General features: G+C 33.8%; 2 protein-coding genes across 3 annotated transcripts; one reads left to right on the plus strand and one right to left on the minus strand.

The window, feature by feature from the left end:
* Positions 1-4,449: 4,449 nt before the first annotated feature.
* Positions 4,450-11,362, minus strand: LOC125875882 (ABC transporter E family member 2). Of its 2 annotated transcripts, none has more exons than XM_049556931.1 (12): positions 11,021-11,362; positions 9,111-9,196; positions 8,927-9,024; positions 8,725-8,842; positions 8,558-8,647; positions 7,569-7,873; positions 7,288-7,483; positions 7,031-7,216; positions 6,663-6,932; positions 5,139-5,384; positions 4,799-4,927; positions 4,450-4,722 (listed from the first exon to the last, which is right to left on the minus strand). In XM_049556931.1, the coding sequence occupies exons 1-11, from the start codon at positions 11,121-11,123 to the stop codon at positions 4,808-4,810; spliced, it is 1,818 nt and encodes a 605-aa protein (XP_049412888.1). In that variant the 5' UTR covers positions 11,124-11,362; the 3' UTR covers positions 4,450-4,722; positions 4,799-4,807. The 2 variants fall into 2 exon arrangements, with proteins under 2 accessions (XP_049412888.1, XP_049412889.1); XM_049556932.1 differs by having other exon boundaries at positions 4,450-4,927; positions 11,021-11,158; positions 11,242-11,336.
* A 4,671-nt stretch (positions 11,363-16,033) lies between these two features.
* Positions 16,034-21,977, plus strand: LOC125876843 (uncharacterized). Its single transcript, XM_049558100.1, has 8 exons — positions 16,034-16,347; positions 17,565-17,629; positions 18,142-18,182; positions 18,299-18,495; positions 18,600-19,016; positions 20,633-20,722; positions 20,833-20,894; positions 21,589-21,977. Exons 1-8 carry the CDS (start codon positions 16,090-16,092, stop codon positions 21,692-21,694), a joined length of 1,236 nt encoding a protein of 411 aa, XP_049414057.1. The 5' UTR covers positions 16,034-16,089; the 3' UTR covers positions 21,695-21,977.
* Positions 21,978-25,716: the final 3,739 nt, after the last annotated feature.

The following is a 25,716-nucleotide window of genomic DNA, read 5'->3' on the forward strand; positions in this document are numbered from 1 at the left end:
AGGCAAGAAAAAGGGAAGGATTATGGTCGAAAAGTAGAAAAGGATTGCAAATGACATGTGGAAACTGCAGTGCTGTAGGTCATAATCGAAGAAGATGTCCTTTGGTAAGTTATGTTTCATCAATTTATAATTACTTACAATGTGTATTTATTTATCTTACTCTTTCACAAATTTTATAGCTTCAGAAAGGAAGACAAGTTCTTCCAACACCCCAACCAAGTGAAGAAAATGAACCCGTCTTTATGCCAACTCCTGGATTTGTTGCATCTTCTAGTCGACAAGCAAGCCAGCAGTCAAGTCAAGCATCCAGTGAAGCTCCTGGTCCTTCAAAATCAAAGAGAAAATTTTTTTCAAAGGACAAAGTTGATGCAATTCCAAAGAGGTTTAAAAACAGTGGAAAAGAAATAGTTGTTGCACCTGCAATTGCAACTGTTGATGAAGATGAATTTGAAGATTGTATTGAATCTGAGAGTGAAGATACAATGTTTGCACCTAGGATGATATCTGAAGAAAAGACTAGACTACAAATGAAGAAGATGCAACAACAACCAATTGGTTCAAGAAGGATTAGTTTCAAGGGTGATGAAAATGGTGCTTCTATTCCTACTAATCTGCCATACTCACCAAAAAAGCTAACTTGGAAAGGCAAAGCATGTGTGACCTCAAATCAGTTGACAAAAGACAAGGAGAAAAAAATTGGCAAACTTAAGGCAAAGAGGGGAAAGCATTAGAAAGTAGTTGCTAAGTAGTGGTTTTAAGTTTTTGTTTAGTATGTAATGGCACAATGAAACTTCTTAGTTTGCTATTTTGTAATACTTAACCGTGTGTCACTGACCATGTATGTTAATGATAAATTAGTCTGACAATGTTTTGTGGGCTGAAAATGCTTTGTGACTTGAAAAATTTATGAAATTGATGAGTTCTGTTATCAGTTTTGATGTCTGAGATTGAAATGCTAGGTTGTTGGCAAATTGCTGAGTTCTGTTCTCAGTTTTGATGTCTGAGATAGGAATGCTAGGTTGTTGGCAAATTGCTGAGTTCTGTTCTCAGTTTTGGTGTCTGAGATTGGAATGCTGAGTTTTGTTATCAGTGTTAGAGTTGTAGTATTTGTTAAACCAATGTACAGCATGTTGATTGTAACATATTTTTAACCCACGTATTCTTCTCAAGTTTGAATATGATGTATGCGATAGTTTTATAGTCTTATTTGGTGTATGATAAGCTCTTTTTCCTCTTTTAGTTTTACAAAATTCATCTTTTATGGACAATCTTGTTGGTATGTTAAAGAAAAATGTGGCAAGCTGAGAAATACTATGTAAAGCTTCAGCTTGGCCACTGCAGACGACGAAGACTGGATCAAGGAGAAACATTTCTTTTAGAGCTGCCATATGTTTTAGTACTAAAGAAAGGATTGAGCGTATGGCAATGTCACATTCTCAAATTAGGAAGAATTTCTTCTCTTCTCTAATCACTCTGCTATTCACACATTCATATTTTTTTGGATGAACAAAAAAATTAGAGAGAGCAGGGAATAGGAACTCAAGCTTTCATTAATTCACATGGCTACACACTAATATCACACGTTCAAGGTGAGCTATTACAAATGCTATTTCATAGATACAAGTTATAGAAAATACCAAATTCAGGTTCATTACAAAGCTCCCAATTGTCAAATCTCCGCATAATTCAATAAACTAACTAGATGTTGCGTGAAACAGAACTTGGCACCTGCTGTATGAGCTAGTGTGCTACCAAGTGAAACACAATATGGAAAATGTTTAGTGCTAGCTAGTGTGCTACCAAGTGAAAATGTTACAAATTGCAGCAGCATTACTGCAGAATTCTTCATTAGTAGACAGAACAACAACCTACATCATCTTGACAAATTTTCAAAACAAAATGCAGATTATCAAATTGCAAAATTTCGTCGTTACAATAACAAAAACCACAAAACTAACATAATCTAATAATACTAACTTAACACAAATAATAGCACCACACTACATCATCTTGGTAGCTACAAAACCAACAATAATAGCCCAAGAAACTGCAAGCAAACTTATCAATTGATGAGCTTTCAACTCTAACTTCGAAACTTTATCATCCAAGCTAGATACTTTCTTCAGATTTGAACTCTCAATTTTATCCGTCAACTCCAAATTTGACATTTTTCCCTTTAAGGCAGAAACTTTCGTCAAATCAGAAATTTCATTTCCATTCATATCATTCAACTCAGACATTTCATCGGCAGTCATATCCTTCAAATAAGAATCTTCAATGCCACTCATATCCTCCACAATCTTCTTCAAATGATTTCTTTCTTTCCGAATTGAATCCAATTCAACTTTTTGATTATGAATCATGGTTGACACATGACGTGGAAGTTTGTCATCAATCCAATTCCAATAACCACAAGAATTTGACCCAAGACGACGACATCGGTAGAATCGGCGTCCATCATTTTCAAGAGTTGTAGCAGTAAAATATCTTGCCATAAGTCCGCACTTACATGTACGAGATTGAAGTTCTTCAGGGGAAGAAATCGAAGAAGAAGTTGACATTTATAACAAATTGAAGAAGAAGAAGAAGAACATTGATGTTTTGTACCCTCTGTAGATGGTGAAATAAATTGGAAGAGATGAAGTGCTTATTTGGGTTTTAGNCCAATAACCACAAGAATTTGACCCAAGACGACGACATCGGTAGAATCGGCGTCCACCATTTTCAAGAGTTGTAGCAGTAAAATATCTTGCCATAAGTCCGCACTTACATGTACGAGATTGAAGTTCTTCAGGGGAAGAAATCGAAGAAGAAGTTGACATTTATAACAAATTGAAGAAGAAGAAGAAGAACATTGATGTTTTGTACCCTCTGTAGATGGTGAAATAAATTGGAAGAGATGAAGTGCTTATTTGGGTTTTAGGGTTCTTTAAGTTAGATGGGTTTTTTTTGTATTGGGTCAGTTGGGCGGGTTAAGTTAAAATGGGTGGGTTTAAAATTATAATAAATAATTAAATTACAACCAATGGTTGAGTGCCACGTAATTAAAAATATTATTTAATAATTTTAAATTGTACTCTGTTAATGAAGGGGGTAAATTTGGACCCAAAGGTGGATGGGAAGGGTATTTGGGGGCCAATAGGTGGATGGGGGGTAATTGTGTACCATTTCCAATACTTCGAGGGTATTTTAGGCCCTTTTCCGATAATTTATTGGAAACACAACATAATTAGATTGGCGTATTTAGAATTTTGAAATTATGGGTGCACTATTACGAAAAAGTGGATCTAAGATATAAATTTAATTGATTTGATATCTAGGTTCTTATCAATAAAATTCATTAAAATTATAAAATTATAGGTCCAAAATTAATAGAAAGAAAAATAAAACAAGATATATACAAGAATCAAATTTCTAACCTCACTTAAAGAGGTGAACTCAATCATTATTTCTTCGAATGTGGATTCACACATCTATACAACACTACTAAACATAATTACAGGAGAGGGCATCTGCATACGCCCTGATTAGACAGACTTCACTCTCATATATACTAACTTTCAAAATATTACGTATTTTACCACTAATTATGAGTCTTTTTTACTATATATTGAGAAAAATACACTTAAATACATGTATTTTTGTTACCATAAACACTAAAATAGGAAGAGAGGCGAGCGAGATAGGGAGGAAGGCGAATGAGATTTTGTTATATATCTCATATACATGTGAATCACACTAATATATATATGGTGTGATTTGCATATATCTGGTATACCAAATACATAAGAGAGTGGCAAGCGAGATGGGAGAGAGGCAAGGAAGACAAGCAAGATTTGTTATGTACCCTAGATACATGTGAATCCATTTGAATACAATGTATCTAGAACAAATTTCACTGATGTATCCTGAAATAAATGTATTCGGACGTATCTAGACGCACCAAAATCCAGTAATATACATACCATGTGATGCAGAAAAAGAATCTCGAACTCTTTCTAGAAGTCAATTCAATCAACTTCTATTGTTGCATGTAACACCTAATAATGAATCAGATACCTGAGAAAGTCAGCATCCAACTATGTGATGCAGAAAAGGACCAAGAATTTGATCAACTTGGATCAAAACAGTTTTATATGGCTGAACCAAGACCATCATTATATTGTATTCCAAACCATTGAATCCACAATTCTTTGACACCATAATCTTTAGTTAACCACAACTTATAAGTGCATAACCCATGATTTGATTTTTTGAAAAACCTGAACCAACCCAACCCAACTTATGTACACCTTTAGTTGTGAATGAAGGAAGTTTTTGGAGAAAAAACAACTAACGTTTAAAAAATAAAAATAAAAAGCTCTTGAGCAACCACCAAACGCTTAAATAACTTAGCCCAATGAGAGATTAAAAAATAAACTGTGGCTTACTGCATAAATGTCACTCCAGTTTTCATCAACCCAATCAAATGACTCATTCATGTGCCAAAGATAAAACATACAAAATGAGAAATCAACTACTCCATCTGCTGTCAAAATTGGTGAACAAAACTACATTTACGAGTACACAATACCAGTAATAATTACTAAATCAACGACGAAACAAAAGGCATTCTGCTGATATCCAATCATCTGTTTGCTCAGACGTTAACCTCTTAATAATCACGTCAGACGTCTATGGTATAAAAATGCCCAGAGGCTGCTCGTGATCATCGATTAGCACCTAAGGGAAGAGTGGAGCTTCTGTTAACATCAAGGTGCCAATTAAAAGAGGTAAGCAAGGATCACGGATGCACAACCTGTTCTGGTTAATCATCCAAGTAATAATAAGATCCAGCTGACTTCTGCTCCCTATCCTTGGTTGATTCCAGTTTGTTGATCCTTGGACGGAAATTAGTTGGGTCCCTTCGAAATGTAATGTTCAGATGCTGCACACAATTTGGATAGCACACACATCAATAAGAACACGAATCCAATCAACATATCAGATCAGAATATAAAAGCTAGTGCAGTAGTCTAAACAACATTTGTTTTGATTGAGAAAATATGTGCTACACGACGAGATGAATCTTGGAGTAATGAATATGTTAGTAAGAGAACTTTTTAAGTAATGACGCAAGATATATGCAGAAGGCTTACTGATAAAAATAAGTTCATTCCAGTCAACAGTGATTGAGGTGCATTTGCAACACAATCTATGGAAGGCGTCCCCTCATATACAATGACTCTATCTGCCAGGTAAGTTGCCATTATAAAGTCATGCTCTACAACAAATGCAGTCTTCTTTGCGTGAAGAATGAATCTCTTGATGACTTTAGAAGCTACAATACGTTGCTCAGAATCAAGATAGGCACTTGGCTCATCGATCAGATATATATCAGCGGGCTGCACGGAGTTAAGTGAGTAAGTTAGGTTACAATTTATAAATACACCACTAGAGTAAACATGAGTGCAATAGTCTTCATATGATTCCATTGCAGACAAACTTTGCTCTTCATCTACACTTCACTATAAATAGTACCCCTATCTAAATGGCTTTAGAGTAACGTGATAAAACATATTTTTTGCAACATGTTTATAACTGTGCAGTAAGAAACACAGATTTTCAATGATATTATAGCACATGGTTAGACTTATTTATAAATAACAAAATGGAGGCAGAGAAGCAGCAAGATGCAATACGGATATTAATTACCCAACGCAACCCACGATGCAAATAGAAATTTCTAGCTGGTTTTGTCAATTAACTTGGCAAAATCCTCAACATGACACCCTACACTAGGGAAGAAATAAAAACAACCTTAAAAAAAATGTTAAAGCATCAAACAAACAGATGGAGAGACCATTTGCATTGTTGGATCAGATACCTTTACATTGCAATAAGAGCTAACTTGAGGAAATTTCATTAATAGAGTACCAAGAAGGTACTGCAAAATACAGAAAAACACATTGACAAGGCTGTTACAGCTCAACCCTCAGGGGTTGGCCTGCTGGCAATTGACTTGAGCCTTGGGGTTTGCTCCCTTTCAAGGTCTCAAGTTCGAAACCCACTAGGTGCAAACAATTTCTGAGGGCCATCGGACTAGGTAAAACCTGAATTAACCGTGGTGCACTTGCGGGAAACTCCTTGCCGAGGGCCTATGCACCCCCGGGATTAGTCGGGGCTCAAAGAGACTCGGACACCCGGTGCAAATCAAAAAAAAAAAGGCTGTTACAGCTCCACCTCTAATATATCCAAAAAATCCAAATTAGATAGCTAAAATTTGCAAGGCCATTCCGCAAAAGTAGGATACTTTAAAGTAAAATAAAGAGAAGGAAAAAAAAAAGAAATACTAACGGAAAAAGAGGCCCAGTATCTGTCATAGAGAGCCAAAAAAGAAAAAAGAAGGCAGACTACTGCAATTTTCTACTTTTGGTGTACAGAACATTGTATACAAAATGTTGAACAGTTGGTAGATCTTTTAGGATTACTATAACTACTTTCTTGTTTTAGCTTGTTGCCACCTTTTTTGAGGTCTCCCCGCATACCTTAATGCTGAGGAATACAACATTACCAGTTTTTCAAAAAAAAAAAAAAGATCATGTTTGATTGGACCAAGACATCTACCAGATCAATGTACAAAACAACCAAAGCAGCAGTTCTACAGAATGGGAGAAAATTACCTTTCCAAGGCACAGGGCTAAGGCAACTCTTTGCAACTCACCACCAGAAAGATTCACAACTTCTTGGTCCATCAATTGCTCAATTTGGAGAGGCTTCATCACATCTGAACAAAACTGGGGGTGTTGATAAGAATCACGTATTTTTTGATGTAGCAAATGCCTCACAGTGGATTGAAATTTTGGACTAATTTTCTGGGGCTTGTATGAAACATTGAACTCTGGTATGTCAATATCAGATCCTTCCACCACGTCAGGCTTTAATAGACCAGCCTGCAGTATACAGAAACACAAGTGGAAGAGTCATTGTAACACAGAAGACTGTAAACAGCAGCAATTTCAGACATGACGTATTTGTGAAACAAACATACCAGCATGCGAATGAAGGTAGTCTTCCCAGTCCCATTCTCACCAAGCATCACAACAATCTGTGAATCAGTAAATTCACCCTCGGCAACCTTAAGCTTGAAATTACCCTGAGTCTTTGTCATGGTTGGATATTTGTAACGTGCATATGATTCAATTTCCTCAGCAGCCTCTTGTGGGGTCTCAGCAACCTAAGAAAATGTTATCGTTCAGATAATATTTTTGCCATGACATATGGGTAATACAAAAATCTGAGTCCTACCTTAAAAGTAAGAGACTCGTCACGGAAACGTAGATTTTCTGTAGGCACAAACCCAGCCAAAAATATATTAATTCCTTCCCTGACTGAGAAGGGTAGGGTCACAACTCCATATGCACCAGGCTTCCCATATAAGCAGCAAATGAAATCCGACAAATAATCAAGCACACTAAGATCATGCTCCACAACGATGACATAGCTGAAACATTGAAGATCATTTCAGTATGCGGACTAATAAATAAAATTCTTGATTGTTGAAAAGTCAGAAGAGAATGGACTAGAACCTATTTGGTCGAAGCAAGGATCTGACAACTTGGGCAGCTTTAAGCCTTTGCTTCACATCAAGGTAACTTGAAGGCTCATCAAACATGTATATCTCTGCATTTTGTATTGCAACAACAGCAATAGCAAACCTCTGAAGCTCTCCACCAGATAGATCACCTACATTACGATCCAAAACCTGATTCAGCTCTAGATCAACACAGAGTTTTTCCTTCACGTCTCTCTCATCTTTTTGGTCAAGCACTTGTCCAACGTTTCCTTGAACTGCCTTTGGAATATGGTCGACATACTGAGGCTTGATAATTGCCTGTTTGAAGAAAGGTTCAAATTACAAATGAGTAAAATACTACATGGTCAAGAGCAAAGGTGATTAGACGCAACAAATAACGAGGTAAAGAAAAAAATACATCTTTTTTTTAAAATAAGGTAACTAGTAAGAAAAAAAAATATCTTGACGTAGAATGGGGTGATGAATTTTAAAATTTAAGTTGCTCAACAATTCTTTGAATGATGCATTCAATCATTATCTTGGAGCAGTTGAGTATCCTTAATTACTCGGAACGGCAATGGCCTACTGAATATTTTATTCAGATGTAGCGGGTGGTCTTGCTGCTCCTAGTAGAAAAAAGGATATGCCAGAATTCTACACAAGTTTCGGACACTGCCGTACTACAATCGAAACAATGGAAAATCATAAAAGGTATAGTTACGACATAGAGTTAGGTGACTAACTAGTAATGATTTGACCAATCACAATGGTACCGAAAAAGAAAAACCTTTTCTGGAGAGTTACAATGCCCTCCCAGTCAGACAACTAAATCCATTGTGCTGTAAATGTTTTGTTTATTCAAACATTACGCTGGTACCCCCCCCCCCCCGATTAAAAGGAGCAAGAGGCATTATGTATATCCAAAGGTGAGTAATACACACAAAGAAACCAACTCAAAAGACGGGACATTTAGGAGAGCTGAAACACTTAATCAGAAGTCACCTTTAAGTTATCTTCCAGAATGCGAGTGAAGTAGTTCTGCAGTTCGGATCCTCGAAAGTGAGTCAAGATTTCTTGCCAATCAGGAGGGTTCTGCCACAGAAGGATTAAAGAAAGCATAAGCAAGTTGTATGGACATGAATTGACTAGTGATGGCAAAAGAGTAGTACCGTGAAGCGCCCCAAGTTTGGTTTCAATTTTCCAGCCAAAACTTTTAGGGCAGTTGACTTTCCAATTCCATTTGTGCCAACCAGACCAAGAACCTGTCCTGGCCTAGGGACAGGTAACCTGCAACAATGTTTCAAAAAATAACTTTATAAAGATATTTGATTAGCAAAAGACTTCTCAAGAAGAGCTGCAGCTTAAACAGACCTGTGCAATTTGAAAGTGTTGGGACCATAACGATGGGTTGTATCCTTGTCTAGATCTTTTGGCAGATTGATGATCTGAATTGCTTCAAATGGGCATTTCTGTATTAACAAATAAAATATCAGTCAGCCAGCATAATGATCAATCTGCAGCAAAATGTATCCCCACATTTGCGATATATACAAACCTTTACACAAATACCACATCCAATACACAGCTCTTCTGAGATGAAAGCAATCTTCGAGCCTACAGTGACCTCTATACATAACTTACCTGCAAAACGAAAGCATAATTGACTGAAGAAGACATATCTTAACGTTACCATATAATGAAAATACGCAAACATATTTCCCTGATATACGAAGTAATACTACAATCAGTTATACATACTCCATAAATTGATTATTTGATTTGTCAGTCAATCAACTACACCTCGATCCCAAGGATTGAAACACAACTGCATCTCAGTCCTAAATAGGGGTCGACTACATGAGACTTCCGCAACCCCACTCCACTTGGACCCATTTCGTTCAAATTCTAGATAACTTTCCGTAATCAGAAGTTTTCTTATAAGCTAGTGTAAATGTAAGAACAAGGACTAAACCTTGATCCCTATAAGCTGTGGTATAATCTAAACGGACACATGCTTCCTCTGTTCTATTCTTCAACAAAACACATTGATTCAGAGAGCCTCGCTCCCCTATTAATACTTCAATTATCAAGAAAGAATGAATTAAATGAAGAAATAAAGAACAGTTTACCACCCAACATAATAGTCTATTTTTTCTCTGTTACAACAATAATGAATAGATGGTGAAAAGTAGGTTCATTTGGAATTTCGCCCATATAGCCATGGTTGATCTTGTGCATACCTTTAAAGACCCGATACACCAAAATTCTTACTCCTGTTTTTCCTGAGACCTAATATCTCTGCTACTGCACATCAGGAAATACAACCCCTTGGTTAAAAAAGCCATTTTATCCTCGTCCTCACAAACAACAAGGAGATTCCATCCGTAGCTACCTTGCCATGATGAAAACTCTACCTTGCCAAGTCTTTGCAGCCACATTCTACTTTCCCTACAATGACTCCAGCACAACCTCAAAGTAACAGAGGAAGCTTTTCAGCGCCCTTGTTTCTGTTTACCTTTTTTTTCTAGGTTTATTGGTATTTAGGGGCAATTGTAATGCATGCCTATCCACAGAAAACTACATGGTAGGACATCTACTTTCTATTCATTTATAGATATAATAATAGCTATAGGCAAAATTCAAGAATAAAGGTTAAATAAAATACCAAAAGACCACAGAATTCACTGAACGTATTAACAGAACTGTCCGCTCCACTAGGCTGAATTCATTATATACGTAAAGCTAAAATCTATAGTCCAGACGACAATATATACTTAAATATCAGAAATACTAGTTAAAATGTCATCAACTTCCAACACAAAACCTCCTTTTAAGCCCAATAGCTCATATCAATCATATACTCCTTAATCATATATGCAAAGAGTAGTAAATATATCCCCTTCTTTACTCAATCATTCAAAGCTCAAAACATTAAATGGGTAAACATGTTGTTGAAAATACCAATAGACATAATACATGATACAGACAAGAGGGGTTGCTCAGATAGTATATGTCCATTATATGCTTAACTTGTGGCCGTTAAAAGGGGGGAAAAGTAGAAAGGTACATATGTATAAAAAGGATCCGATCCTCACCTAATAGCTTACATGTTGCCAATATGGCTCGAATGTGTTAATGGGTTGTTTATAATAATTGTATCACTTGATTTGTATAGTGTAGCTACTACATCTTATTATGTAAGGCTAAAACCTCTAACCTTAAGGTTGTGCATTCGACTCACCAACGAAGTAAAACTTGGAAGTTCCTAGGGAGGGGGTTAAAAAAAGACGTACATGATACAACTTTAACCTATAAATTCACATAGAAAAACACAATCTTGTTATATAAATAGCCCAAAATACACAAACTAAACAAAAAAAAGACAAATTTTAGCACAAAAAAAACTGAAAATTTTCACAACAAACCAAAAACAAAGATTTGGCGTAAGGAAATCGAAGATTATACCAGTTTTAACAACTGGGCAGCTCTTCTTGCATTCTTGGCGGCACTTCTTCGGCTTGCACTTGTCGGCGCTAACGATGGCGATACGCGTCAATCTATCCGACATGATGTCTCTATTTCACCGATCTGAATCCCAAATCCCTAAATTTCACCCAAAAAATGAAAAAATATTGAAATTGAATGGGAAAATTGCAGATTTGTTAGAGAGAGAGGAAAAATTATACCCTAAGAGAGAGAAAGGAGAGGAGTGTGGGTGGCACGGCTGTAATGGACACTTCAGCCCTAACAACGCTGGGGATAGCCGCCGATATCAATACTTGATATTTTTCTTAATTTCTATTTATAATATATACTAGGTAAATTATCCGGAACTATTTTATTAAGCTTACATATGATCATTCGGTAATATTCATATCTTCAATACATACACTACATTGTTAAGAACATTTTATCTTAAGGCAAAGCGTTCCTCTGACGTTTATAAAAATAGTTGGTCAGAAGTAATAAAATTTGCTAAATTCCAAAAAGTTATAAAAAACAACATCTGACGTTAAAGAAGAAATCAAAAAGCCTCGAACAACAACACTCCCAAAGTGGAACATCACGTCCATACAAGAACATAATTAAATAAACTCAAATAGAAGACCTTCAACTCCTTTCTTATGAACCTTCATCGATCTGGTTTTATTATAGTATAATGTATCATGTATAGGTTAAAAATGACCCTAAAACTGTTAGTATCATAAATGTTTTTCTTCATTGTCTTAGAATAGTCATTACTATTGCTTATGTTTCATATCACCGGCCCCAACTTATTTGGAATTGAATCATAGTTATTGTTATGGTTATAGTATGTAGATACAAAGAATTAACACAATTTTCAACCAAGCAATAGGTGACATCTGAATGAAACTGTTCACAACTGGATATTCTAAATCAAAATTTTGACACATAACATATTAAAATCTCATAGCATAATTTTGTGAGCACTTGAACTCACAAATATCCACAAATAATAATAAAGACAACCTTACTTTCCTAGCAATCAAGAAGAAAAAGGCATGTTGCTTAACATATTTTTCAAAAAGATAGTCTATCAGACTATATCCAAGTTTACAGTTATACACTTGTAGTAAATTAAACAGACGATCTGTTAGAATTTTTTATGGACTTGCACATATATTGTAAAGAAATAATTGTATGAATTTTGTTGCTATCGTTAAAAGATTGATCTATATTAATAGTGAGTTTCTAAGGTTTTTAACGTTCTTAATAATCATACACGATAGATCTTAATAAAGAGACGATAGTGTTTGTCTCTTAAAGTTTGATCTGAAATAATCCAAAAGAAAGAGTTGTTACTTTTATAAAATAAAACAAAAAACTTAATCGAAATAAAGAGTTATCACTACAGTAAAAATGATCTTTAACGGCAATTAATAGCTTAATTATCACTAAATATGCATTTTTAGAGGCAATTGTTGCTCTCTATAAATGTCCCTAAAATTTACAACAACATTGAATCTAATGACAATTAATTAATGTCAGTAAAGGCTCTAGCACACTTTGTTAATTTGCATATTTATTGCCGATAAAAATTATTTTTGTTATAGTGTATTTTGGACATTTGTTAGTTTCAATAAAATTGGATTTCTTATTATGCCCAAAAAGAAGAGACGAAGAAATATGATAAATTACTTAACTTGCAACAAAAGAAGTGGACTAATTTTGTCTATACTAATATTCTAGGAATAGTGCAATGACATTCAAATTGTTTGGAAAAAACAAGCAAAATAATATACTAATTGTGGCAAGCAAGAGAGCAATCTGTTTGGTTCTTTTAACAAACATCATCATTGGTTCCATATTTGTTGTTGTATGCTATCAAATATAGCACAACCCACAAGCAATTTTCCCAAAAGGTATATGAAAAAACCTATATAAAGGGACAAAAGAGAGGATAAATTTTCAACTATCCCCACTAAAATTTTTAACAGAGTTCAAAAAAATCACCAAAATAGCAAATAGAAATTGCTATAGAAACATGAATCACTAATTAAGCTTCATGAAATATGAGGAAGAAAATTTTGAGGAAAGAAACACACTTCATAAGAAATTTAATTAATGTATTTGAATTCGGCTCCCCTATAGAAAAAAAAAACATAGAAATAAAAGTTTTATTTACTAAAGAACCAAATATAATAAATTCAACCATTTCAACAGCGTTATGAGTTGTGGAATGAAAGGTGCAAGAGTTGTAATGTCGCATTGCAATCAAAATCAAATTTCTTTATATATATGAAGAAATCTATAGAAAGGGACAAAAGAAAAGATTATTTTTCAATTATCTTTGCTGAAATTTTAAACAGAGTTAAAAAAAAGTCACCGAAATAGCAAAAAGAAATTGCCAGAATTACAAGATCACTATGACTTATAGTGAAGATTTAGCTCCATGAAATAGGGAAGAAAACTTTGAGGAATGAAACAAATTTCATAAGAAGCTTAATTAATGTATTTGAATTCGACTACCCTACAACGGGGAAAAACCTACAAACAATAGTGGCAGAAAATCCCTCTATTTATAGACAACAAAAGATAGAGTGAACAAATGCTTATTGTGCCTTATCGAAAAAAGTTACAACCCTTCGGAAAGGTCACAACCTTTTATTAAAGTTACAATTTTTCATAGAAGTCGCAACTCTTCATAAAAGTCACAACTTTTCATAAAATTCACAAATTTTGATATAAAAGTTGCAATTCTTTATAAAGGTCACAACTTTTCATAAAAGTCACAACTTTTCATAAAAGTTACAATTTTTCATAAAAGTCACAATTTTTCATAAAAGTCACAACGTTTCATGAAATGGAAATGCTAGTTTTAAAAATAAATAAATTTAAAGGGAATTCTGGCTTGTGGTGGCGCCACATAGGCGGGCCTAGGGTTCTCTTTTATATATATATATATATGATTAGGAAAAAACATTTAAAGTAAGTACTTAATTTTAAAAAAATAAGTAACTTATTATTATTTTTATACATATATACGTGTTATAAAACTATATAATTTTGCTATGTTTTGTAATTATTAAGATCTATTGTTATAATAAAGAATAATGAGAAAGTAGAATATGTAGTTAAGATAATTTTTTGACAATTTCTTCGAATAAAATATATTGAATTTTATGTTCGGATACTTTCAACTAGTTTCCTACTCTTAATGGATTGTTTTACACTAATTCGGCTTATTATTTCTTCATCCATGTTAAATTCTTCGAGATGGACCGACACATAATGTAACTTCAAAAATTATATTTACCAAATAAAAAAAATTAGAATTGGTTCTTGGTAATATCAAAGACTATACATGACTTCTTTCATATCTTTTCTTCCTCATCGTGTCATTATTGTACATTAACTGAGTAAATCGTTTATGATACTTTCTTTGGACGCGTCGAAGTTTATTATGTGTTGGATTTTCTTTGTCATTTCTTACAATTCAAATTCACCCCTCTTCTTTGGAGTCGATCTCATTATTCTTCTATGAACCTACTATTTATTATCACTGTATGATCTTTTCTATCTCATTTTTCACCCCATTTAAACTATGACATATTAAGCTAAATCGTAACCACAATTATTTCATCAATAACGTTTATATGTATCCATAACAACTATCTCATTTAACATCTATTTATCCTCACAATCTGATATTTCTTACAAAAATTTATACATATCAAATGGCATCCTCTAATCCATGTCACTACAAGCTCAACACTATTGGAGCTTTCGATCGCATCTCAAAAAAGGTGGTGCCGGAGGAAGTGGTTGCCTTCAAGAACAAAATTATAATCTCGGTTGCTCAAGTACTGCATTCGAATGTGAGTTTGCGATTTTCATGTTGAGTCTTCGCCTAATATGAGATTTGAATCTTTGTCCACAATAAATTAAGATAGATTCGCTGGTATTAACTCAAACACACACATGAACATCCAACTTTACTCATATATTATCTCATATTGCAAGTCTTTGATAACATCTCTGCATAGTACTAAGAGTAGACATCTATCGGGAGGTCAATCATTTAGTCGATATGCTAATTTAATAAACACGTTCCTCATTTTGAAGAATACCAATGGTGGTAATGCTTATATCGAGCCCACCAAATATGTACCTCATGTTTTCGACAAATGGCACAATTTTGACAAGTAAAATCTCATCTTATAACTATACTTTTTCAATTCATGTAAATAAATAAAACATATATTCTTTTTATAAAAAAACTACTGACAATTACTTTTTTATTTTTAACGCTTAATGCAATAAAATTAGTGTAAAAAAGTGTGTGAGAAAATTACCTTTACATTGGTGTGGAATAAAAATAATATCACAATTTGTTATAAAATAATATGAATTACTAATCTCAAAATTAAAAATCATATGAAACTAAAAATGTAATTTATCAAATATTGTGACATAAACAATTCATGGTTTGCTAAATTCCTGATAGAAATTGAAATTGTATTTATTTCAGGTTAACTAATATAAACATGAAAGAGTTATTTTTCTTTTATTTATTTTAGTCTTTCTTAAAATTAAAATCATCAATTCACGCGCCAAATATGCATGTAAATTCAATCGTATGAATGCCACACATGCTCAATCAACAAGCAGAACGGTTACAAGAGTGAGTTTTTCTTCTTCTTTTATTTACTTTAGTCATTCTTAAAATTAAAATCATCAATTTACACTGTAAAAATACGTGCGTGTAAATCACATATTTTGTCCAGTTCAATCATATCAATGTCATATACATAAGTTCGATTGACCATATAAAATATTGAAAATCCTAAATTTTGTAATATTTAAATATTCAATTGACAAATTGAAAAAATACAAAAATCTAATTAATTATCCGAACCAAATATAAGATCTCCGAGCTTATTCCAACCCCCTTTTTCTTACTTTGTTCCAATGTTTCATGTTCTTGTACTCTTGTAAGCGACCACACAAGTTATATTTGCGAGGCAAAGACTCATTTTTTATCAGTTGCCCTAAAACCCTTTCCTTAATATATGCTAGAACCAGAAACAAAAACCAGACAGCTGCAAAACCCTAGTACCTCTTCTCCCTCAGCAGCAGCTGCTCTGTTACTAGCCTTCAAGCCTAGACAGGTAGTTCTAGCAGAGTCATCAAAATCCAATCTTGTTATGGCTAAGAAGGAGCAGAATCAAGAAAACAAGTTTGGTTTACAACAATCTATACTCCATTATCTTCACCTCAATGGTTTCTCTAAAACCCTCAAATACTTTCTTAAAGAAACTCAAACTGAGGTTCGTTTTTCTTTTATATCCCCTTTTTTATTTTATAAAAATGTGATTTTTATCCAAGATTTTTAGAACCTGTTATGTTATATGTTTATTACTGTTGTTTGGAGCTGATGGGTGGAATTATTTAAGCTTTTTTTTGCCTCTGCCTAGGAAGTTCCACCCTTTTTACTCCATTGGTGACTCGAACCTGTAACCTTAAGGTTTAGGTGGAGGTGGAGGTGGAGGGGGCTTACCATTCCAGCTACCCCTCTTGTCTTTAATGTTTCGTATATTCCTAACTTTGCAATAAGATTTATGTATACAAAAGATGCAGAGAAGTATTACACGTCACATGATTTTTATAGTTAGAAGTAACACTTGTCAAATAGTAGCAATGTGGTAGGAATATGGAGCACGGGAGTATAATTCTTGGGTAATCGAGTAGGAATAAAAAATATAACTCTGGTTTGATGGAGCTTGTGGGATGCTGTATAAACTGCACTTTTCAGCTATGTTTATACTATATATCTTATCTTTGATGAATTGCATTTTGTTGATCTAAGTAGGATGGTTGGTTTTCCTTGTCTAACCAAAATAAGGGGGAGTGTTTGGTTTCATTGGGAAGAAGTTGAGTGTATGGTGAAAAGTCTTGGTAGAATCTGAATATGTTTTATTGACTCATAGGAATAAGTGACGGAAGATATGAAATAGGGGCGAGGGGATTAATAAGTTAAACTAGGAGGTTGCCAAAACAATGATTTCCTCTTAAACTAGAGAGCATTTGTTCTTTCTTATTTGTTATCCCATGCAGAAAAAAGTCTTCAACAAGAGCGTGTTGTTTTGGCTTGTTAATTGTGTTCTCATTCATATGTTGTATGAAGTGTTACATAGTCAACGTCGAAAATTGCTTTTGTTTTATGAAGAAGAAAAAAGAAAGTAATTGAAGGTTTCTGTACTTGTGTTAGTATTACTATGTCGAAGAAACCTTCACTTATTGAATTAATAACATCTTTTATCACGTCTGGCATTCTGTTCCACTGATTGAAAACTGTGCTAGGTCTCACTGATCCTTTAGTGTTTACAGGTTTTGTTGGAAATTTCATATGTACTTTCTGGTTGATTCCTTCATTTCGATCGAAAGTTTGATCTGTGGATGTCTCTGTAGAATCTGCAACTAACCTCTATACTAGGATGTTGGTACAGCCAATCATGTCTTTCTGCTTTTTGAATTTTTGATGCAGAGTGACAGTTGGAAGTCTTGTTCCCTTAGTTTGGAGGATTTGTACAGCAAGTATCTAAAAAACAGGTATGTAATCACTTACCTCTCCTGTGTGTGGTTTGCGAGCTATTGCATAGGAGCAGGGGTTTTAGGGTTTTACCTTGTGCGCACCCAAAGGGTAGCGGCGGTGGGTTTCCCTTGTCATAAAAAAAAATCTTATCTTGATGATGAATTTGAACTTGAGACATCACGGTTCTCAACCCACTTCAATGACCACTAGAGTGCACAGTTGGTTGCCAGAAGGAATAGTTGATTTTAAACATTCACAAGTACACAACTATAATGATTCTCAAGCAAGAATTTATCTTTTTAAGTTTGTTGATCGAGAGTAGTTTTTTTTTTTTTTTTGGGGGGGGGGGNTGGGAGTAAATTGTGTCCAACACAATGAATATGACATCTCTTGTATGTGGGATTCTGTTTGGTGGGTTACTTTGGCCAAACATCCCCTGCTTCCTTCTTACTTGTTTGTGCAGTTGTTTATAGTAATTTTACTTTCCAAGTCCTTCTCTCATGCTACTTGACCTTCCTCAAATTTGCAGCACTGATAATGATACAATATCAAAGGGCGACAAAGAGTCAGGTAATTTATCGTATATCTTCATTCATCTTAAACTTAGTTTCTTTCATGAGGCTTGTATTTGTGATGTTACGGGTGTTATTCTAACTTTATTTTATCTTTCACAATTTGGTGTGCAGCGCTGTGTCAAGACAGCATGAAGGGAAAAAACATAAGTAGCAATGATGCCGACTCTCAGGAAAAAGTTAGCAAGAACAAGAAGAAAAAGAGAAGTGAAGACAATGATATTGCTGTTCCAGATGCGTCTCATCCTGAAAGTGTTGATAAATCCATGAAAAATGGTGCTACTGCTCAAGAGGTTTTAGCAGATGATAAGGTTAGCAATCAAATTTACATGTATAAATACGAGCGACTAGATAGTTATCATGAGAAAAACTGAAGCATAAGAAGAGTGCTGATGATACTCTTTTTCCATTATAGGCAGACGTGCCTTTGAGGAAGCAGAAGGAGAAGAAAAAGAAGAAAACCGAGGAGAAACCAGAAAATGTAGACCCTATCAACAACGATAATAATGATCTTACTGTGGAAACAACTAAAAAGATTAAAAAGAAGAAGTCCAAGGAAAAGAGTGGAGCTACTGATTCTAAGGATTCCAAGAAGAGAAAAAGATTAGCTTCTGATGAAAATGCAAATCAGGGAGTTGATGGGGTTGAAACTGAAGAATCAAAGCGCAGAAAGACCGAAGACTTGGAAGAATCGAAGGCTCTTTGCACAGACAATGGAATTGAACAAAATGGTGAAGTTGGTGAAGCAAACTCTAGTGGTAATAATCAGGATGAGTTGAACAACTCTGCTAAGCAGAAATCATCAAGGAAAGACTTTAATGGATCAGCAGAGGTATGCCTGTGTCCTTTTCTATTACCTTTTTTGGCCTTGGATTGTTAATGTGTACCAATGTTTAACAAGTGAGGTTCGTAATTTGCATTTTAATGCGTAGTACAACTCTTGAAATGGTGATTACCTGACAGTTCCTCAAAAACAATTCTTAAATTGTGTGTTATGTACTGAAGGAAAAATGATCTAAAAGAATTCCTAATTGCAGAATAATCTCAAATCCTTCAAAATGACTTTCCGTCATGTTTGTGTCAAGTTTTAATAAATAATCTTGAAGCATGCTTGAGTTATTTTAAATTGTTTGATCTTTGAGATTTCAGCAAGTAAACTCGGGCATTTGCAGAGGATTTATATGTCCTTGTGTGGAGGATTAAGTGGGCATTATTTTTATTTTTGATTTATGGACTTTATGCTACAGAACAGATTATGGATAATTAGACATCATAATATGATTTGATACAGAGGGATTTATTAATACAAAAGAAAAGAAAAAGGTGTGGGCAGTGAGGATTGTAGTTCAACCAGATTGTGAGAAATAACGGAACAGTCTGAAGAACGATGAGGCTAGGTATCCTTTTGATAGATGGATAATGAGGGATAACAATCTCCTCATAGTTTTTACCATTCTCAAAAAAAAAAAACAATCTCCTCATAGTTTGGGCGGGAAGAAACTTAAGTTTTTGTTCATGTAACATATGAGCTCTCCTTTAGTTTCTCTCATTTCCTCTCTCTTTCTAAATTGACTTTAGCTCATAATTCTCCTCATCATATTCTTTTCCTATGTTTTAAACACAAAAGATAAGTCTTGTTAAATACTCCATTCGTTTCAATTTATGTGTCTTAGTTATTATTTGGAGAGTCAAAGGATGTTTTCTTGACCATAATTTTTTCAAATATTTTGAATTGTTAACTACTGTGACTTATAGTACTTTCATGTAGTTTCTCAGTATGTTCTAAGAAAATGGATGATCTATGTTTGAATTCACACCGAACTTCAGTTAGTTTGACCCTCTGAATCAAGCCACATAAATTGAAACAAAGAGAGTATCTATTTTGACCATTCAGACAATATAGTTTAATTGGAATATTAGGCCAAACATATTTAGTTGCCTCTTTTCAAGTTAGATAGTGAGAAAGTATGCAATCTTGAGGAAGAGAACCATACTACTGTAAGTTTGAGACTCACAACAGCCAAAAGTACAGTGGAAGAAAACATAGGTCATGTTTACCTAGTTAAGCCCCAGCTTTGCAGTCTCTCCACTGCATAGGTAGCTTTCCATCTTTGCCGACACAATTAGCTTTTTCGGAATTTTTCATATTTGAGGCAAAACTGATGGGATTCTTTATCTTTAATTATAGAAAGGGGTGGAGGGAAGCTTTCCTGTAATCCTAACAGACTATTTCTTTTGTTCTTTCATATTAAAATTGATGATTGCAGCTTGTGTCGTACACCGTTTTTTTGCTTGGTTTCATGTCCTGTCGTTCTTGCGTAATTTTGTGTGGCTATGTTACATTGGCTAACAGATGATTTATATGGTGGTTGTTGTTGGGAAGAATTATGAATGTGCTTGCTGAATTATTACTGATGTTCTGAAAATGCAATTTGATTGCTATTGCAGCCAAAAACCATAAATGCCTTTCAACGAGTGAAAATTGATCAGGTGGAGTTTAAAGATGATAGACTTAAAGATAATTCTTATTGGGCAAAGGTATGATCAGATTCTCGTCTTCCAGCTTTTATGCTCATTAAGTATATGTTGGATATTCATCATTTACCATTCAACTAACTTTTCCACTTCTCCACGTACGACTGTTACAGGATGGTGCAGACATTGGCTATGGTGCAAAGGCACAGGAGGTTTTGGGCCAGGTGAAAGGAAGGTAAATTTTTCCAAATCCTGTCCAGAAGTTTAACGAACTTGAGTTTACTTTTGACGAAGACGAATTAATTTATAAATAGAGGTTACCTAGTTGACAGCTCTTCTCGCGTGAGTTAAAATATAAATTTCTGAACTCAGATGTCAAGGGGAAGTAGGGAAAAATACTAGATTGCTTACATTTGTTAATGCTGCTATTGAAAATTACAAATCATCTTACAAGTATACTAATCAAGATTCAATAGCATTAACTTTCATTTTGCACCAAGGTATTTACTATAGTCCCCTCCTTCCATCCCCTCTTCTCATCTTTCTGTTAAGTATTACTCCTTCCGTCCCAATTGAAGTGTCTTTTTTTCTTTTTGTTTCTTCCCAAAAAAAAAGTGTTTTTCTTTATTTTGTAAGTTTCCAATTTCAACATCCTACCTGGCAAGTTTAGGCTCACTTCTTTAGTTTAAGAGCACAAGATTCAAGTCATCCTTCATATTTTAAACTGTGTGCCCAGTCAAAGTAACACACTTAAATTGGGATGAAAGGATTACTAGTTCTTTTCCTGGTAGTTAAACGAAGGGCATGTTACAATGATTGAAACTATGAAGTGCTGTGCTCTCTAGTGAGAACCCTGAGCGTGTTGATTGTCTGCATAGGTTCTACGTTTGTCGCAATGGCAAAGCTTAATTATCCATGCTATTTCCCAGGGATTTCCGACATGAGAAAACCAAGAAGAAGCGAGGCAGTTACAGAGGAGGGATAATTGACTTGCAATCGCACTCCGTCAAGTTCAACTACTCAGATGAGGAGTAGCCTGTTTCAAGCATATTTTCAGGGAGAGCCTCTTCATCCTTTTACAAAGAAAATAGAATTATTTTTCGCCGTTGTGGGTGTTTTTATTATTTAAGCAGAACGATGAAGATTTCATTAAACTAGAAGTTGATCCTATGCAAGAAAGTCCTTTGCATTTTCTTGTTAATTTCTTCAAGTTGTTTTTGAGCTCAGAAATTGTGTCAATTCATGAATTGTATTTAATAGTAATCAACCTAGTGTCTGAATCTCTCAACATGAGAGCTGAGATTCTTATTTTCCTTTTAACTGAAATCTTCATTATTGAGTCAATTGATCAAAGCTGAAAGGCCAAGTTATAGTGTGTGCGCCTTTTGAAGTCCAAATAGTTTTTTGTGAACAATTAATGAGCTCCATGGGCCATAATGTTGTGGCAAAGGTGACATATGATGTGTATGCATGAATTAATTATCCCTTTTCTACAATAATAATGTCTAAAATTTTGAACTTTTTTGGATTCTAAAACTTGCTGATCTNTTACTTTCTATCCCTACTCTTTTATAAATTACAAAATTCCCTTTATTTTATTGTCTTGCGGATACTTTATTATGCGGGCGGATACTTTAATTTAGAAGCTGTAATAATCAGTTCAGTGCGTTAAAAAGGGGATTTTATCAGTTTAGTTCCTTAAAAAGGGGATTTTATCAGTTTAGTGCGTTAAATAAGGAATTTAAAACAGAAATAAAAATTCATTGCCACAATTCACGCATACGTTTCTTTCATCTACAAATCAGTCATTCATAAAACAATTACTGAACTAAAATTTTAAATTTTAAAATTCTCTCTTCCTGTTTTGCAAAAAGCTCTGGAAGGCTGATTCAAAAAAAACTGCAGCGCATTTTTTGGTGAAGATTTGTAATGAATATTTCGATCTTGTTAAGGTATTCAGGAATATGGGAAAGTGATGTTAGATACGAGCACTACAGAAGTGATGGCATAGTGGTTGGAGAAAATATTTCGTTCGTTAATCTTAATTCAGCAATTGCAGCAAAATTGAATGTTGATGAATCAAAAAAAATATGGAGATCAGATACATCGTAGAAGGTAATTCATCTCCATTGTGTATTCAGAATGATATGGGGGTGAAATTGTACATAGAAGTGAAGAAACACGAGGTAGGATTCGGTATGTATCCACTATGCATTAATACATCGGATAAAAGTGATGAAGAGATACAAAATTTTGATGCAACAACAGGTGCAATTGTGTGTGTTAAAGGTGGAAAAAGGGACGCAAAGGCTCTAAGCGTTGTTGAATCGAAAATTTGTGATTCTTATTTCATGATGCAATAAATGAAAAATGTTATGTTTTGAATTCTGGCTACATTTTTTTATTGTTAATTTCTGATAAAGTTAGTTTGGTATACATTGTTGTGTGTCTGATACTTAATTGTTTGTAAATTTTTTATGGGATAGAATAATAGTCTAATAGATGTGATGTGTGCCAAAGTTAAAAGAGACAACATGTAAAAAAGGTATTATTTGAAGCAATTATATATCATATACATAATATCTTCTTCTAAATTTTGTATCTACTAATAATAGAGTATCGGAAGTTGTATTTTTTACCATTATTAAATATCATATACATATAATTTTAATATTTGTGGACGCAATTGTGTTTCATGTACATAATAATTTTCTGAAAATTTAATATCAACTTAAAAAAAGTTAGAGTAATTTTAGTATCAATTTTGTGTATTTGATACTTAATATCTTTGTAACGATGTGTGCCAAAGTTAAAAGAGGCAACATGTAAAAAAGGTATCATTTGAAGCAATGATATATCATATACATAATATCTTTTTCTAAAGTTTGTACCTGCTAATAATAAAGTATCAGATGTAGTATTTTTTATCAATATTATATATCATATACATACAATTTTGATATTTGTGGACGCAATTGTGTTTCATGTACATAATAATTTTCTGGAAATTTAATATCAACTTAAAAAAAGTTAGAGTAATTTTAGTATCAATTTTGTGTATTTGATACTTAATATATCTTTTTAACTTTGGCATGAAATAATAAAATCGTATCAATTTGAGATGTTTGAAGCACCTAAGTATCATATACATAATATTATGTACATGATAATGATTTAGTATCATCCGTTGTGATTTGTAACAATCTTATAAGATATAATTTGTACCATGTTGTGTGAAGAATATAATTTTGTTATTTGTGAAAACAATTTTGTATCATATATTTGATAAGTTTGGGGAAATTTTGTATCAGATTCATTGTAGTAGAAGTTGTAGTAATATGTATAATACTTATAATATACAAAAATTAATAAGGTATTAAAATGTATTGAAAACAAATTTAAAAGCGCATAAAAATTATGGACATAAAAACTCTTCAAATTTAGAAGTATGAATTACTTAGAAATATAATGTTGACCTGGCTTGAGGAGGAATACTCCAAAACACTTAATGTATCTTCAAAACAATAAAACTTATATCTTGACTGTAAGTCAGTAAATAAACTACTATTCTACATTTATCAGTTCATCATCTGTCAATGGAATGAAGACACATTTAGCCTTGTAGGATTATCATTCTCGCTAACGTATTCTGCCTTGGCTTTGTCGGTACCATATTTCCATAACAGTGTTGCATATCTTGAGCGAAGATAGTCACTTCGAAAAAGGAATCGATGGGACCTTCATTTCGTCACTCAGAAATTCAGCTAAAGCAGCTACATACGTTTCGCATTCACTGCAAACAGAAAGAAGATATATTATAAATTGAATGAAATGTGTAAGTAAAGTTGGGTGGATACAATACTGATAGGTCTAAATTAAAAGCAAAAGAAATGCATACCATGGGTAGTGTTGGTCGAGAAATAGGAGGGGAAACCTTTCTACCCCTTTTCTTTTGAATTTTTGCATCTTTTGCTTTAGATGATTCCCCCACTTCCTTTTTCGATTTTCTCTTCATAGAAGTTGATTTGCCATTAATATCGGTGCAGTAAACTTTTAGACCTCTGTTCTGCCCAGTTGGGGTCTTCTGAATCAAGAATCTGATCATTGTTAGGTGTTATTATTTGGGAAATTCCAATATTAAAAGACGGATGATCCATTGTACAACAAATAACCTCTATATCATACAACGAATTTCAACCATGAAACCTTAATATCAACAAGTAAAATATATTTTATTTCAACAATGAAACCTTAAAATCAACAATAAGATATCAGCAATTGATAAACAGATATATGAATCACAAGTAACAGATACTTTATTTCAACAACCATATCTTTCATCTACAAATTTAAAAGTAAAACTCAAACCCAAACAATCAGTGTTTCTACAAATTACAATATACACTAGATACGTTTATTTTTCAACAATGTGTAAAATTAAAAGCAAAAGATAGACATACCATGGGTAGTGTTGGTCGTAAAATGGGAGGGGCAACCTTTCTACCCCTTTTCTTTTTAGTTTTTGCATCCTTTGCTTTAGATGATGACCCCACTTTCGTTTTCGATTTTCTCTTGAAAGAAGTTCGATTCGCCATTAATGCCGTTGCATGCAAGCTTTTAGACCTCTATTCATTCAAGTTTTGGTGTTCAGATTCAAAAATTTGTTCATTGTTAGGTGTTATTAATTGGGAAATCCCAATATTAAAAGATGGATGATCCATTGTGACAAATAATCCAAAATCGATTGAAACAAAAAATTGATTTTGAAAGAAAAATGAAGAAGAAGAAGAATACCCATTTTGAACTTTGACACTGTTGAATCGTTTGGAAATCAAATTGCTTTGAAAGCGGTAACTGATTTGGTAGTGGGAGAGATTATAGGCGAGATTTTGGGGGTGAGGAAGATGGGTTTGATTTCTTTCACAATAAAGTATCCGGAAAATAGAAATTGGGGAAAAAGTAGGGATTTTTGAATTTTTCTGAAAGAGAAGGGATTAATTGATAATAGGTAAACATATGTAGTGTACTTTAGTAATTTTACCAACAATTAATGAGCT

The sequence above is a fragment of the Solanum stenotomum genome, chromosome 9 (genome assembly GCF_019186545.1).
Source record: "Solanum stenotomum isolate F172 chromosome 9, ASM1918654v1, whole genome shotgun sequence".
In the NCBI taxonomy this organism is placed as follows: domain Eukaryota; kingdom Viridiplantae; phylum Streptophyta; class Magnoliopsida; order Solanales; family Solanaceae; genus Solanum; species Solanum stenotomum.

Excerpts from the sequence above, each read along its gene's own strand:
- LOC125876843 (XM_049558100.1), top strand. The coding sequence starts at position 16,090 with ATGCTAGAACCAGAAACAAAAACCAGACAGCTGCAAAACCCTAGTACC. Across the intron at positions 18,496-18,599 it reads AGGTTTTAGCAGATGATAAG|GCAGACGTGCCTTTGAGGAA; the intron begins GTTAGCAATCAA and ends TTTCCATTATAG. Across the intron at positions 20,895-21,588 it reads TTGGGCCAGGTGAAAGGAAG|GGATTTCCGACATGAGAAAA; the intron begins GTAAATTTTTCC and ends GCTATTTCCCAG.
- LOC125875882 (XM_049556931.1), bottom strand. The coding sequence starts at position 11,123 with ATGTCGGATAGATTGACGCGTATCGCCATCGTTAGCGCCGACAAGTGC. Across the intron at positions 8,648-8,724 it reads CAAACTTGGGGCGCTTCACG|AACCCTCCTGATTGGCAAGA; the intron begins GTACTACTCTTT and ends CTTCTGTGGCAG. Across the intron at positions 4,928-5,138 it reads GAATGAACTTATTTTTATCA|CATCTGAACATTACATTTCG; the intron begins GTAAGCCTTCTG and ends AATTGTGTGCAG.